The following is a 16,678-nucleotide window of genomic DNA, read 5'->3' on the forward strand; positions in this document are numbered from 1 at the left end:
GATATAGCATTCTCTTTTCAAAATAAGACAAACAACTGAAAGGTACACAAGTACATCGTGCAGTTTCATTCACTAAAATAATTAACCTGTATCAGTTCTCCTTTTTGGCTTACCTCTTTGCTTGGGGAATGAATAGAACTGTCTTTCACTCTGGGTGTCGAATAACGCACTGATTTTGTAGAATTTATGCTAAAATCATTGGTAAGACCTAAAAAAAAAGTGAGAAATTTTAAAAACAAAATGTAATATCTGTTGGTTACAATTCAACGTAGCTCTATATGACATGTGAAGAATTGTCTGTTAATTCTATACACAATCAGCCTAAAAGTAGTACAGACATTAAAATTCAAATGTTTCTGAAAGACATCAGAAACAGAACAGCAAACAAGATTTCTCAAAAAGTATGTGCCAGTTCTTTTTTCAGAGCTCATACACGAGTCACATTTCCAATGTCTTAGTCTATTTTGTGCTGTAATAACAGAACTCCTGAGACCAAGTTACTTACAAAAAACAGAGATTTATTTCTTATGGCACTGAAGATTGGGAAGTTATTAAGAAGCCTGCATCTGGAAAGGGCCTTGCTATATCATCCCAAGGCAGAAAACAGAAGAGGCAGGAGAGTATGAGCAAACTAGAGAGCAAGAGATTAAACTCATGCCTCAAGACCTTTAATAACAAGTTTTAATCCATTCAAGAAGGCAAAGCCCTCATGGTCTGATCACCTCTCAAAAGTCTCATCTCTTGATGTTGTTGCACTGGGGATTAAATTTCCAACACATACTTTTGGGAGGACATAATCCAACCACAGCATCCACCATTTATCTCTCATTATTATGGTTTAGATGGGAGGTGTCCCCCATAAGCTCATGTGTGAGACAATGCAAGATACACAGGAGAAATGATTGGGTTATGAGAGCCTTAACACAATCAGTCAATTAATCCTCTAATGGAATTAACTGAGTGGTAACTGAAAGTGTATAGGGTGTGACTGAAGGAAATGGGCATTGGAGGCATAGCTTTGGGGTATATATATTTGGCAAGTGAAGTCTCTCTCTGCTTCCTGATCATCATGTGAGCTACTTCCCTCCAACACACTCTTTGACATGTTGTTCTGCTGTACCTCAAGCACTGAGATATAGAGCCAGCTGTTTATGAACTGAGATCTCTGCAATCATGAGTTCCAAAATAAACTTTTCCTTCCTAAAATTGTTCTTGTCAGGTCTTTTAGTCACAGCAGCAAAAAAGCTAGCTAAAACACTCATTATTTTCTTGGTTGGCCTTCTTTCTTATTCTAATACCTTCTGATGCTAATCAGCACTTAAAATTTTTTTTGCCATAATTTGCTACTTAGAAAGGGATAAAAACTAGCAAAAATTATCTAAAACTCTACTGATCCCAAGACTTCTGCACATTTATTTCTATCAGTTTTCTTTATCCAAAATGCTTAGGCCCACAAGTGACTTGGATTTTATAATTTCAAATTTTGGAATATCTGTGAATACATGAGATCTTGAAAGATCCCAGGTATAAACACAAAATGTATTTGATTCATATATACCTGATACATTGTTCTGAAGGTAATTTTACATAATGCTTAATAATCTGGGGCATGAAATAAAAGATTTCTCATATGGAAATTTCCACTTGTAACATCATGTCCACACTCAAAATTTTAGATTTTGGAGCATGTCAGATTTTGGATTTTCAGATTAGGGATGCTCAACTCATAAATGAAATACTTTGTCTTGAGTATAATACTTATGTGTGGAATTCCAGATTATAAATCACTGCAAATTACTGTGTTTTTAAAAAATCAATACTGTACTTAATATACCAGTAGTTACAAAAAAAAAAAAAAATGTATATATACTCAAAATTCTGAGGAAAATATTTTATATAAGTTTAAACACTAGAATATATTTGCTGCATTTGATATTAATTAACATGACAAATTTACATTTTCATTCATTCCAACCCTCAAAGTCTATCCAGAAATGAAGTCTTACTTTTTTCTTCAAAACAGTCTTGTAAGATTTCCAGCATGTTTTGGCCTTGCCCTGTATTAATGTCAGGTACCCTAAAAAAAAAATAAAAAAGGGAAAATGTATCATTACTGAAAGATACTTATTATTCATTACCATTTATTTGAAAATCCATATCTTATCATCAAGAAATGTCAATTATTCAACTTTATAGAAAAACATGTGTGTGTGTGTGTGTGTGTGTGTGTGTGTGTGTGTATGTGTGTATGCATGCCCCCACTCACCCACCCTCGCACTAGGGACTGAACCCAGAGGTGCTTTACCACTAAGCCATATCCCCAGTCTTTTTTGAGACAGGATCTCAATAAGATAATGAGACTGGCCTCAAATTTGTGATTCTTTTGCCTCAGTCTGCTGAGTCACTGGAATTACAGGTATGCACCATCACATTCAGCTTAGAAAAAATAGTTTTACTATTTGAACACAAAAAAAGTACTTAAGGGTCCAAGAGTTCCCTCAAGTGAACTCTTCTCTTTATAATATGAAAAAAAGTATGTCATGTTACATAAACAATTTTATTCCTGTTAAATATTAATTGTTAAAAATTGTTTTAGACTACAGCTGTATAAGAACATAAAGTTTTTTGAATGAATCCCATTAATCCTGAAATGCTTTTTTTCTTCTTTTAAATGTGATGGTAGGGAATAAACTCAAGGCCTTGCACATTCAAGTCAAGAGATCTACCACTGAACTATTATTATCCCCAGCCCTGAAATGCTTTTTTTTTTTTTTTAATTTTTTAAAATTTTATATATAGGGCTGGGGATGTGGCTCAAGTGGTAGTGCGCTGGCCTGGCATGCGTGCGGCCCGGGTTCAATCCTCAGCACCACATACAAAACAAAGATGTTGTGTCCGCCGAAAACTAAAAAATAAATATTAAAATTCTCTCTCTCTCTCTCTCTTTAAAAAAAATTTATATATAACAGCAGAATGCATTACAAGTGTTATTACATAAATATTTTTCATATTTCGAGTTATATACATAGTATATTCACACCAATTGGTGTCCTCATACATGTACTTTGGATAATAATGATCATCACATTCAATCATCATTAATTACTCCATGTCCCCTCCCTTTCCCTCCCACCCCTCTGCCCTATATAGAGTTCCTCTATTCCTCCCATGCTCCCTCTCCCTACCCCACTATGAGTCAGTTACCTTATATGACAGAAAACATTCACCATTTGTTTTTTGGGGATTGGCTAACTTCACTAAGCATTATCTTCTCCAACTGCATCCATTTACCTGCAAATGCCATGATTTTATTCTCTTTTACTGCTGACTAATATTCCATTGTGTATACATGCCACATTTTTTTAATCCATTCATCTACTGAAGGGCATCTAGGTTGGTTCCACAATTTAGCTATTGTGAATTGTGCTGCTATAAACCTTGATGTGGCTGTGTCCCTGCAGTATGCTGTTTTTAAGTCCTTTGGGTAGAGACCGGGGAGAGGGATAGCTGGGTCAAATGGTGGTTCTATTACCAATTTTCTAAGAAATATCCATACTGCTTTCCATATTGGCTGCACCAATTTGTAGTCCCACACCAGCAGTGTATGAATGTACCTTTTTTTCCCACATCCTCACCAACACTTACTGTTGTTTGTCTTTATAATAGCTGTCATTCTGACTGGAGTGAGATGAACTCTTAGGATACTTTTGACTTGTATTTCTCTAATTGCTAGTGATGATGAACATTTTTTCATGTGTTTATTGATTGATTGTACCTCATCTTCTGAGAAGTTCTCTTCAAGTCCTTGGCCCATATATTGATTGGGTTATTTGGTTTTTTGGTGTCTAGTTTTTTGAGTTCTTTATATCTGCTAGTGATTGGTGCTCTATCTGATGTGTGAGGGGTAAAAATTTGCACCCAGGATGTAGGCTCTCTATTCACCTCACAGATTGTTTCTTTGGCTGAGAAGAAACTTTTTAGTTTGAGTCCATCCCATTTATTAATTCTTGGTTTGAATTCTTGTGCAATAGGAGTCTTATTAAGGAAGTTGGGGCCTAATCCCACATGATGGGAGATTAGGGCCTACTATTTCTTCTATTATACACAGGTCTCTGGTTGTATTCCTAAGTCCTTGACCCATTTTGAGTTGAGTTTTGTGCATGGTGAGAGATAGGGATTTAATTTCATTTTGTTGCATATGGATTTCCAGTTTTCCCAGCACCATTTGTTGAAGAGGCTATACTCTCTCCAATGCATATTCTTGGCACCTTTGTCTAATATAAGATAATTATAATTTTGTAGGTTAGTCTCTGTGTCCTCTATTCTGTACCATTGGTCTATCAGTCTGTTTTGGTGCCAATACCATGCTGTTTCTATTACTATTACTCTGTAATATAGTTTAAGGTCTGGTATAGTGATGCCAACTGCTTCATTCTTCCTGCTAAGGATTCATTTAGCCATTCTGGATCTTTTTCCAGAGGAATTTCATGTTTGCCTTTTCTATTTCTATAAGGAATGTCATTGGAATTTTGATCAGAATTGCATTAAATCTGTATAGTGCTTTTGTAAGTATGGTCATTTTGATAATATTAATTCTGCCTATCTAAGAGCAGCTTCTTTAATGATGACTTTACAGTCACAAGTCCTAATAGCAACCTACACCTCCCTACAAATTCTCAACTACACTTTTGACTCAATATCATTAATTTAACAGCTTATCAGTCAGTTCAGTAACAAGTATATTGATTATAAAAATACATTGATTTTAGATTCACATTCATTTATACAAAATAAAGGAGCTCCTTTGTCCACTTTATCCAATTCCCTCTAACAGTATCACTTTGCAAAACTACAGCATAATATCACAACCAGGACGTTATTGATAAAAATCTACCTATCAGATTTCCAGTTCTATATGCACTCACTTCTGTAAGTCTGTTTGTAGGTGTGTATTTAGTTCTATACCACATACTATATCTTTAGGTTCTAATATCACAATCAGAGTCTAAATACTGAACTGTCGGATCACCATAAAGATCTCCCTATTGCCTTTTATAAATATGTCCACCTCTCTCTAACCTCACATTCCTAACTCCTGGCAAGCACTAATCTGGCCCCCATTTCTAAGTTCTGTCATTAAAAAGAAAAAAAAATGTATATAAATAATCAAAAAGCATGCATTGAAATTTTTCACTTAGCATAATTCTCTGGAAATTCATACATATTATATGTGTTTCCACAAGTACTATTTATCAACAGTTCATTACTATTCAGTGCTAAATAGTATCCTATGCTGCAGTGTACCTCAGTCTTTAATCATCTACCTGCTGAAAGACACGTAAGATTTCAATCAGTACAAAATTCTGATATGCACCTCTGATAAGGGCACACTTTGGCTCAAGAGACTAATTGGTCAATATTTTAACTTATAAACCGTTTAGTCTGTCACAATTACTCAACTATGCCATTCTAGCTCTGTTCCAATAAAACTGAACCAAAATCCGTGATAAAACAATTAGCCAGTCTATGGGCTGTAGTTTATTAACTCCTCATTTACATTCCTTTTATTCTTGAATTAGAAAAGTATTATGTTATAAAGTAACTCAAGACTGTGATCCACAATACATTAATAGGTCATCCATTGTTATTACTTAGAGAATTTTTTAATATTTATTTATTTAGTTAGTTAGTTAGTTTTCGGTGGACACAACATCTTTGTTTGTATGTGGTGCTGAGGATCGAACCCGGGCCGCACGCATGCCAGGCGAGCGCGCTACCACTTGAGCCACATCCCCAGCCCCCCATTGTTATTACTTAGATATGAGGTGTTCCCTAAAAGCTCATGTGTGAGACAACACAAGAAAGCGTAAGAGGTGAACTGATTGGGTTATAAGAACTTAACCAACTCAGTGTATGAATCCACTGACAGGGATTAACTGGGCCATAACTATAGGCAGGTCAAGTGTGGCTGGAGGAAATAGATCACTGAAGGAATGCCTTTGGGGTTTATATTTTGTCCTGGTAAGTGGTTCTCTTTCTGCTTCCTGGTGGCCTTTTCCTTAGCCACTTTCCTCCACCATACATTATTTCCTCCACCCTCTGACATTATGTTCTGCCTCACATCAAGTCCAGAGCTATGGAGTCAGTCATCTGTCATCGAATGAGACCTCTGAAACTGAGCCAAAATTAACTTTTCCTTTTCTAATTGTTCTTGTTGGGTTTTGGGGTCACAGTCACAAAAAAAGCTGACTAAAAATGCATCATAGAATTTTATTACTGAAAGATCTCAGAAATACCTAGACCAATAATTATCATCCCAATATATGCATAAACTTTCCTTTAGAACTTTGCAGAAAAACACAAAATCAGTCATTTCCCTGAGACTAGTTAGATCATCTTTTTTAGGGTGAATCAGATGTTTATGAAGCATAAATCTGGGATAAATCAGATGACTTGCCAAAGATAGATAATGCAGAGTCAGTATTAGAACATAAGTCACTGTCAAACAAGAAATCTAAATGACATAGTATGGATACAATCTGGCAGCTAGCAAACTGAATAAAGTCTCTGAATTTTTATAAGACAAAAAATCATTTATACTTACCAAGTACTGAAATTTTTGAAAAATTTTCTCCAATTCATCCCTTCTTCCCCATTCTCATTAATACCTTAATACAAAACCACTCCACCAAACCTTGATTACTACAACCCCTGCATTAAGCTATTCTACAAATACCATCTTCTCTGCTTTTTATAAAGTGTGCATCTACATGGGTTTGTGTGTATTTACATCTGGTTGGCCTATTCCAAGAGGATTTTAGAACAGATTATTCAAGTGTATAAAAGATACCTAATGCCTAACATATCAGTCTTCTGGCTCTGATTCATATGATCTAGTTTTTTTAACTTCTACCTAACATATTTACTTTTTTAAATCAGGTCTGTCTGCTACTGACAAATCACAATATATGTACATGTACTCATAAATCATAATATATATTAGAAAGTAACAGTTTTTCTTTTCTTCATTTAAAAATCCACTTTCTAAAGACCAAATCAAAGATGATGTGCCAAAAATAATAATGCAGAGTCAGTATTAGAACATAAGTCTTACAAGGTTAAATATATATAAATTACCATTGATTACCTGGAAGGTCGGCAAAATCTCCTTCTGTAGCCATTTTTTAGATGATCCTGAAAGAAAAGTTAATTGGCAATTTACTACTTTTACTTCAAATGTAATCAAATACAACTTACTTTGAAAGTAATTTCATCCCAATAATGGCATGCCAAAAATGTTCATTTCTTTATTTATTAAGTATTTTTAATCACCTATCATAATGCTACAATGAGAGAGAATGGATCGAGTAGAAGAGAAATACACCTCATACCTACTATTTCCAAACATTTTTGATGTTATCTCCTCACCCCTAACCAGGTATAATTTATTTTATTCCTCTTCTTCCTTCACCTCCACTTATACCTTTTCCATTATCAAAACCCTAACTATCTGGGCTTCCAGTAATTCAAGTTGGTTGACTACTAATATCTACTATATCCCTTCCCCACAGGAAGATCCCACTAAAAGAATAATAAAGAACTAACATGACATAAAATAACTATGAAAAAGGATCATGAAAGATAACACCATTTACATAAACAAACTTAACAAATTACTGGAAGATAAAAAAAATACATGAAGAGCAATGAATAATGAAACACAAATGAAAGCAATAGCAGCCTAAAGTAAGCTCATAGAATACTGTCGTCAATGAGAAGGGATGCTGATTTGGCTAGGAAAAAGCCATTAAAAAGTGCATAACTAGGAAATTAAGAACTAAAGGAGGCAAGGATCAAGAAAAGAGAATAAAAGCAGTACAATTAAAGGAAAACCTCTATACAGAACAGTAGACTCAAGCTTCTCCTATCCCAAACAGTATTCGTTTGTCTCAGTCTCAAATATGATCAACAATATGGATTGCCACACATGTAAGTCCCTGAAACAAAAATGGAAAAAAAAAATGAAGATATAATTTTTTAAAAAATAAAAAAAGATCCAAGGAAAAACTAATATCAATGATGGGAAAGAAGAAAACCTCAAAAATAAGAAAGTTCTAATACCTTCAAGAGATATCTGAAATGCTAGATTCATAAAACCAAAGTGGCATACTATAAACACTGAACAAAGAGCAAGAAAAATTCTTAATAATGAAAAATACACATATACTCCCTCACTTATTTGAGCATTTTCCAAGCCTATCAACTTGGAGATAAGTACTAACCCCCATCATGGCACTTCCGCACACTGCTAGGCCTCAAACTTCCCACGTTCCTCTCAGTTACAGAAGCTCTCCCCCTGGGACTCAAACACCTCTGTCATACATATTCCCTCTTTACTCAGCTCAGGCTCTGACACCTTAGGCAAGGCACTGTCCTGTGAAAATGTCCTTGTGATACCACTTAGGCTCACTTACCATGTTAGGCCAACATTTCCCCTTCTGCGTAGATGCCTTCCTTACTCCACACTTAAAACATCTATCCATAGGAATGATCCCTTCACCCCACTTGGGGTTCCAACACCTTTCCAGGAATCCTCCTATGTGCATATCTCCTATTTGTGCTTAAACTCATATACCCCACACAAGCTGCCCTCTACTCACATGGACGCAATATTCACCTGACTCACACACTGCCATCCTGAAGAGGCTAATCTCTCAACCCTGCTTAGGGTCCTACCTACCTGCTCTGAGCCACTGGAGTTCCCCACCCACAGGGATACTTGTCTTGCTTGGCCCCACTTAATGGTTTTAGAATTGAATTATTTAGGAAAGGAAGAAAAATAGAAATAGAAAAACAAAAGCCTCTATTAGATTTTAAGAAACTTAAGAACTTTGTCTTGAGCTAATTTATATTCTTCCCAGACCTTTGCCTAGTCTGTATGCCATATTAATATCAAAAAAGATATATAAATAAAATAAAGATTCATTCACAATTTTAAAAAATTAGAAAAAAAGATGTCAATAAGAAAATTTATTTTAAAAGTCTTTCTTTAATGAAGGTGAGAGTTCATCATATTCACGAAGTACCTAAGAAATAAAAGATGGAATGTATTTTACAGATGACAAACTAAGAGACAGAAATATCTATCAGGTCTCTGTTATATTACAAGTCTTTTTATATATATATACTTTTATTTTATTTAATTTTATGTGTTGCTGAGGATTGAACCCAGGGCCTCGCACATGCAAGAAGAGTGCTCTACTGCTGAGCCACAACCCCAGCCCTACAAGTCTTTTTGTTGTTGTTGTTGTTGTTTGGGATCAAACCCAGCACCCTGTGCAGGCTAGACCAAGTACTCTAGTAATGTGCTATATATACCCTCTGTCCTGTTATTACAATAGTTTTGCTATTATTCAAAGATGGAGGCTTTTTTTTTTTTAGCTTAATGGTTACACATAGTAGTTGGGTTCATCCCAATAAACTCATACATGCATGGAAATCAATTTCAGTTCATGATCCCCCCTTTTCCCTCCAATCCTCCCAACCTCCCCATCTTCTTCCTCTATTCTACTAGACTTCCTTTCACTCATCTATTAATTTATTTGATTGGTTCTTTATGTTTTCCTAGTTTTCCCTCTCCCTTTCCTTTATTTTACTCTAGCTTTATCATATGAGAGAAAACATTTGACCTTTGAGTTTCTGAGTTTGGCTAATTTCACTTAGCACAATAGTCTCCCTTTCCATCCATTTACCAGCAAATGCCATAATTTCATTCTTTTTAATGGCTGAATAGAACATGAACACAATTTCTTAATCCATTCAGCTACTGACAGGTATCTGGGTTGATTCCATAATTTAGCTATTGTGAATTGTATTGCTATAAATATTGATGTGGCTGTGTCACTGTAGTAGGACAATTTTAGATCTTTGAGGAAAATACCCAGGAGTGGGATAGCTAGGTCACGTAGAGGTACCATCCCTAGTTTTCTGAGCAATCTCCAAACTGCTTTCCAGAGTGGTTGTACTAGTTTGCGGTTCCACCAGCAATGTATAAGTGTTCCTTTCTCCCCACAACCTCACCAGTATTTATTATTGTATTTTTGATCTTTACTACTCTGATTAGAGTAAAACAAAGATGGGAACTTTTAATTCAAGCACCTACGTCTCTTTCTAGTACTCAACACTGTGAAACAATAAAGTAAAAATTCAACTCTGAGAATATTACACAAACTTCCAAAGCCTAATTTATAGCCACTTTTCTATTTCACTTAATAAATTGAAGGCTTTCCCAATCTGCACCCTGAAACTTAAAGCCTGTAAAGTACTACCTGTTCTTTTTTAAGTAGGAAAATTTTAAGGCCAAGATTCCAGGAAATTTGTTTGTCCAACAAATACTAATCTATCAGAATGCCAAGTGCTATTTAAGCACACTAGAAAGCCAGTAATGAAAAAAAAAAGAAAGAAAGCCAGTGATGAACAAGACAAATAAGGTTCCTAAATTCTACAAGTCGGAACATAAAATTTCTAATTTTCAAAATAAATATACACTGTCACTTTCAACTTATTCTTCAGTTGATTTCAATGTGGGTTTTTTCATTCAAAGTGAAATTATGTTTCTCAAAAAATATAATATTGTATATCAATATTTGGGATCTGTCAACCCACAACTACTGATATTTTGGATGGGATAATAATTCCTTGTTGTGGGGGCCTGGGCCATTCATTAAGAATGCTTAATAGCACCCTCCTCTTCTGCCCACTAGGTGACCTGTAGCACTCCCTCATCCTCCACATCACCCCTACCTAGGAAAAAACATAAATTTCTCCTATCATTACCAAATACGTTCCACAGAGCAATTAACCCTTTGGCTCCAACCCTACCTTGAGAACCACAGGAATGGCTGAGCAGAACCTCCCAATTTCTCTTTCCCCTTGTCTTTTAAATGGATTATAGCAGTCAAATGTTAGAACTAAAAGGTTCAAAAAGAGTTCTAAGTTTATAACAGGCATTTGAAAAATGAACTGTAGGGATTGGGGTTGTAGCTCAGTGGTAGAGCACTTGTCTATAACATGTGAGGCATGGGTTCAATTCTCAGCACCACATAAAAAGAAATAAATAAGTGTTCATCTACAACTAAAAATATTTTTTAAAAAGAGAACTGTAGTGATTTGGTAAGTTCTAGTCTCATCTTCCCCAAGAATGGCTTTTTTTCTGATTATGTATAACGTAAACAATATACATGCTCTTCGTAGGAAGCACACACTATGCTCTCTTTTCATATATCTCTAAGCATACACAACTTTACATAATGGGGGATCATCATGTTGAATACTTTCTTAAAAGAGATGAATCAGAAAATACAAACTTAGGATAAGAAATGATGAGTTTTAGAATACCATAGCAAAGTCTAAAATACAGACTAGTGAATATTGAGGGTACTTGGAAACATGGAAACAAAGTGTTCTTGGTTCTCATTAGTCATTCAAAGTTGCACCTTTTAACTAATAGCTGCTTTTTATAAGATTTTCTCAATAAGAAATGGCTCCCATAAGTATTAGCCTCAACTGCATACAAGTCTCAACATTTTGACAAGAGTACGTCGGATTTTTTTTCCAGACACGTTACATAATCAATAATCTCTTTCTCCAGACCAGCAAAACTGAAACAAAGGTATACGTCTAATATAGGTAGGTCGCATTTGGAGGTCTAGGAAATACAACTAAGCTAACAGGTAGAAATCACAAGTTTTATAGAGAGAAAACGCAGAGAAAAAACGCAATTACATGAAACTTTGAGAAAATAATAAAAGGAAATTATAGTTTTCTACGGAAATCCTGGAGAAGCCACAGTGTCCTCGGCCCAACGTTTCCTTCTCCCCAGCTAGGCCGCCCAACCCAAGGGCGGCCGCTTTTCTGCTCTTGGGCAGGGGCCAGGGGCCAGGGGCCAGGGGCCAGGGGCCAGGGCCCAGGGCCCCGAACTTACCAGACCCGACTTCGCCATGTTCCGGCCCGGCTCCGCCCACGCAGGGAATCCGAGGAGGAAGTCCACGGGAGCTACTGCTGGAGAAGGCAGAGCACATACCCAAACACCTGACAGGCGGTTAGACCCAGGCCCAGGAACACCCCTGAATTCCCGGGTGCACGCGCTTCCGTTGCTCCCTGCCCAATTGGCTCCGTCCTCAACAAACAAGAAGACCCGCCCGCTGCGGGGTTTGAAACGGCCCGCACATGCGCAAAACTGGCCGCACCACCCAATAGAAAACTAACCGTTATTGGGCCCGCCCCTTCACGGCGCTAACACAGTCCCTTTTTCCGCAGCCGGGTTCTTAGTTCCGCCTGCGTACAGTCTGTTCTTGGCTCCTCCCCCCATCATCCCCTCGCAGTTGACAGCCGCAAGGCTGGACTGTTTTTTTCGGAAGGCACAGTCTTGAGACCGTATTTGCTCCTTGAGCCCGCTGTAAAACTTCTCAACAAAATTCTACTATGGAACAAAAAATAATACTTGGACAAGAAGTTGATATTGCAGAACACGTTTTGAAGAGAATGATTATCCTGGGCTGATTCGTCATCTCTGAAAACAATAATGGTGATGACAGGGAGGGCTTGTATTCTTTTTTCAAGTATGTAGATATTATTTTTTATGAAGCATTACCAACAATAAATAATCCTTGTAAATATATATCACTTCAATATGATGTCGGGAGCGGACTGCGCTAACGCTGCTCTCTCTCGGTCTGCACTCTGAATCCTTTTGCGGAGGAAAATGGATGTTACTGCGGAGGCATTTAATAAGGAACTTGACCTTCTACGGAAACTCTTATGGACAGTATTAGGGAATACAAATCTAAGCGACAGGCATCTGGAGGACCTGCTGATACTACCCAGAGTATCAGCAAGTGCTGGAGAGAGCTTTTTAAGCTTAAAAAATCTGTGATAAAGCAAACATGAATATGTTCCTTAACGTCAAATTTGAGGATCCCAAATTTGATACTATTTAAAAAATCAGTCTTGGGCTGGGGATGTGGCTCAAGCGGTAACGCGCCTGGCATGCGTGGGGCGCTGGGTTCCATCCTCAGCACCACATAAAAATAAAGATGTTGTGCCCGCCGAAAACTAAAAAAAAATAAATAAATACTTTAAAAAATTCTCTCTCTCTCTCTCTCTCTCTCTCTCTCTCTCTCTCTCTCTCTCTCTCTCTCTCTTTCTCTCTCTCTCTTTAAAAAAAATAAAAAAAATAAAAATTCTCGTTCTCTCTCTCTTCTCTTCTATGTCTCTCTCTCTGTCTCTCTCTCTCTTAAAAAAAAAAAAATCAGTCTTAAAGAAATAATATAAAATCAAGCTGGTTCTTTGTCCTGAATTAGTTGTACCCTAATTAGAAGTATCAAAATAAACATACATTTCACAGCTGCTAAATATTATTTTAATTCTGGTTCTAGATAAATTACTTGATATTGAGTGTATTTTGAAGGAAAAAATCTATACCAGAAGATCTGAAGTTGGCCTAACCATTGTGTAGCTAATTCATCTAGAGCAACATTTTGTCTTCATTCTGGATGTTTCCTTAGTGATACAATGGAAATATAAATTAGGTACTCTGAAGACTTCTTCCCACCTTATTTGTGTAGGACTATGAAATCCTGTCTGATTTTTATGATTTAGTTAAAAATTACAAGAAAATTTTAATCAGAAAGTAGATTACTTATTGAATAAACTCACTAATCATAAATTAAGCTAATAATTTTTAAAAATTGTAATGCTGTAACAAATGTTGTCACCCATTAAAACTAAGTTTTTATTTTACTCACTTTTTTATTTAGTGGTTGAGAAGAAAGAGGTTATAAACTCTGAAATCAGACAGACCTGTGTTGCACTATTACTTATGCTTTATGAGCAATCTAATTAAATCATCTGTTGCTCAATTTCCTTGCATGTAAAATGGAAATTATTATAACGTTGTTGAGGCTGTAGGGTTAAACAGTTCCTGTTAAGATCTAAGCAGTGTGCTTAGATCTTAACAGGAACTGATACTGATATTGAGTGTATTTTGAAGGAAAAAAGCTAAAGAAAAAAAATTCTTACTCTCTTGGAAGACAGTAAAAATTTAATAAGAAAGAAATTGGTATGGTTATGGAAGTTTCTTATTTTACTATTTTTAAAAGTTTTCCCAATCAATCTATATTATATACAATTTGGTATTATCACATTGGTAATACATAAGAATAAAAATGTATACCATATGCCAATCTCTATAAATGGCATCACATGCATTTGAAGCATTTGGAACATCTCTATCAGAGGACAATTATTTCCCTATTTTATAGACAAAGGGCACTGGGACACAGAGATTTAAGTAACATGCCCCAAATCATACCACCAATAAATAGCCACACTGGGTATTAACCCAAGAATTCTGACTCCAGAACTGAGCTCTTAATCATTACACTCTTGGCTTCCAGTGAGAATTTTAGCAAACATAATAACAGATATAAAATACATATGTAAAATTATACCCTCCTGCTTCCACTGGAAACAGGAACTCCCACAATTATTTTGAGAAAACTGAAATGCAAAGGCTTGTTCTGATGTAAAATAGGCACAGAACATGGTAGAGATGGACTAATCTAGAGAAAAATGGAAACATAATCTTATGAAAATAGTTACGGAAACCACAGTTTCCACACAAACTTTTCAGTTCCAAGTTCCATTAATATCCATCCAAGCAGTACTTAATAGCCACAGCATGGTTTTAATATCCTAAAATATGGTTGTTGATTGTTGGTGAAGTAATATTTATTTTTTAAAAAACAGATTTGTTATTATAAATCTCTTTGAAAATACATCAAGATCATTCCTTAAGAACTACTATAACAACTGATTAAATCTTTAAGTTTTCTATCACTACTTCTTGGTAAAAGGTGTGTGTGCATGCAAAAGTTATGTGTGTTAATATATCAGTCTATGGGGCTGGGGATGTGGCTCAAGCGGTATAGGGGTGGCCTGGCATGCGTGCGGCCCGGGGTTCGATCCTCAACAGCACATACAAACAAAGATGTTGTGTCAGCCGAAAACTGAAAAATAAATATTAAAAAATTCTCTCTCTCTCTCTCTCCCCTCTCTCTCTCAAAAAAAAAATATATATATATATATATCAGTCTATGAAAGTACATGTGTATATTAAATGAGTATATAAGGAAAATAAGGGATACAAAAATTTAGTTTGAAAATGAAGTAAAAGCTTGTAGTTACCTATAATTTAATTAATTTAAAAAATATAAAAGGTAAAGTATTGTCAAAGAGCATTTTATTCTAGACCTTTATTTTCCACTGAATAGTTATGGGTATTTAATATCAAAGTTTTTTTAATAACAAGACTCCATAAAGAAATAAAAGTCAGAGCACAAATATATTCACAAGTGACCTGACTGCTTAAAAAATTAGTCCTATTCAGTCCTACTACAGTTGAGCACAATCATCTGTCTTTGTGAATGAATAGATAAATTGCATTATTTTGATACAGTGGAATACTTCTCAGCCATAAAGACAAACTAGTGATAAATACAAGCATATGAATAAATCTCAGAAACATTATATTAAGTAAAAGAGGACAGACATTATGATTCTTTTTTTAGAAATATCAATGTCAAAAGTAAAATTAGAAAGTTAGTATCATAAAATTATTTTTTCAAAAAATTTACACCAAAATGAATTTATTTTAAAATTTATAGCATAATTCCAATTATGAATTAATATGTGTTAAGATGAAATAAGCTTTTTTTGGGGGGGGGTCCTGGGGATTGAACTCAGGGGTATTTTACAACTGAACTCATTTTTCATTTTTATTTTGAGACAAACATCTCACTAAGTTGCTGAAGCTGTACTCACACTTGATCCTTCTGTTTCAGCCTCCTCAGTAACTGGGATCACAAGTGTGCACCACCATACTTGACCTGTTTTTATTTTCTTACATAAATATTTAATTTTTTCTTACTCTTTATTGCCAAATATTGGTTCCACTATGAAGGAGATTTACATTAAGTAGCCTTTTCTGACAAAACGACCTTCAGAAAGAAATGCTGTCCTGGATCATAATCACCAAGTTAATTCTGTATGCTTGCAATGTGTAGGTAGGTGGCAGCAATTTTCACAGTTTTTCTATGTAATGAATTGTTAAGGTCTGAAATAAGTCCTTTAATTGCAAAGTGCTATATAAGTTAAATTTTGCATCAACTATTTGATTCTAAATTACAATTATGCCACAGAATAGTTAAAATAAAAGCTGTATTCTTCATTTATGGGTAATAAACATAAATGTATTTAATTCAATTCAACTGAAATATATTATAGTGAACTGGAATTAATATGGCAATAAATCATCAATAAATAGTAAAATAAGGGTCAGAAATTGTGACATACTAGAGAAGGATTGGTGGTCCTATTCATTGTTGATTGAATCAGTTAAAGTTGATAGTAAAGTAATTGGGAGATCCTTAACCATTATAAACATTTGTATTCATTGACTTGAATGGTATTGAAAACAGATGACTCAAAAAAAGCACTGAGATTTTGGTTTTATGAGTTAATCTTATACACCATCCTATATATATTTCCTATGTAACCCGACTTAAAGCAAACTCCTGTGACATAGGTGTTCCTGATGACTGTAATAATTGGGGTCCTA

General features: G+C 35.4%; 1 protein-coding gene across 3 annotated transcripts in view; it reads right to left on the reverse strand.

The window, feature by feature from the left end:
- The window catches only part of Cenpc (centromere protein C), a 64,625-nt gene extending 52,475 nt beyond the window's left edge, over positions 1–12,150 (reverse strand). For all 3 annotated transcript variants that reach the window (XR_013092204.2, XM_076865318.2, XM_076865319.2), the window contains exons 1-4: positions 11,984–12,150; positions 7,148–7,194; positions 2,007–2,077; positions 114–208 (exon numbers count right to left, since the gene is read on the reverse strand). Coding sequence is in view for 2 of the 3 variants with exons in the window: in XM_076865318.2 (XP_076721433.2) it covers positions 114–208; positions 2,007–2,077; positions 7,148–7,194; positions 11,984–12,001 (231 nt within the window). In the remaining variant the exon portion in view is untranslated. The remainder of the gene's footprint in view (positions 1–113; positions 209–2,006; positions 2,078–7,147; positions 7,195–11,983) is intronic.
- Between the last annotated feature and the right edge of the window lie 4,528 nt (positions 12,151–16,678).

This window comes from Callospermophilus lateralis, chromosome 8, assembly GCF_048772815.1.
Source record: "Callospermophilus lateralis isolate mCalLat2 chromosome 8, mCalLat2.hap1, whole genome shotgun sequence".
Classification (NCBI taxonomy): Eukaryota; Metazoa; Chordata; class Mammalia; order Rodentia; family Sciuridae; genus Callospermophilus; species Callospermophilus lateralis.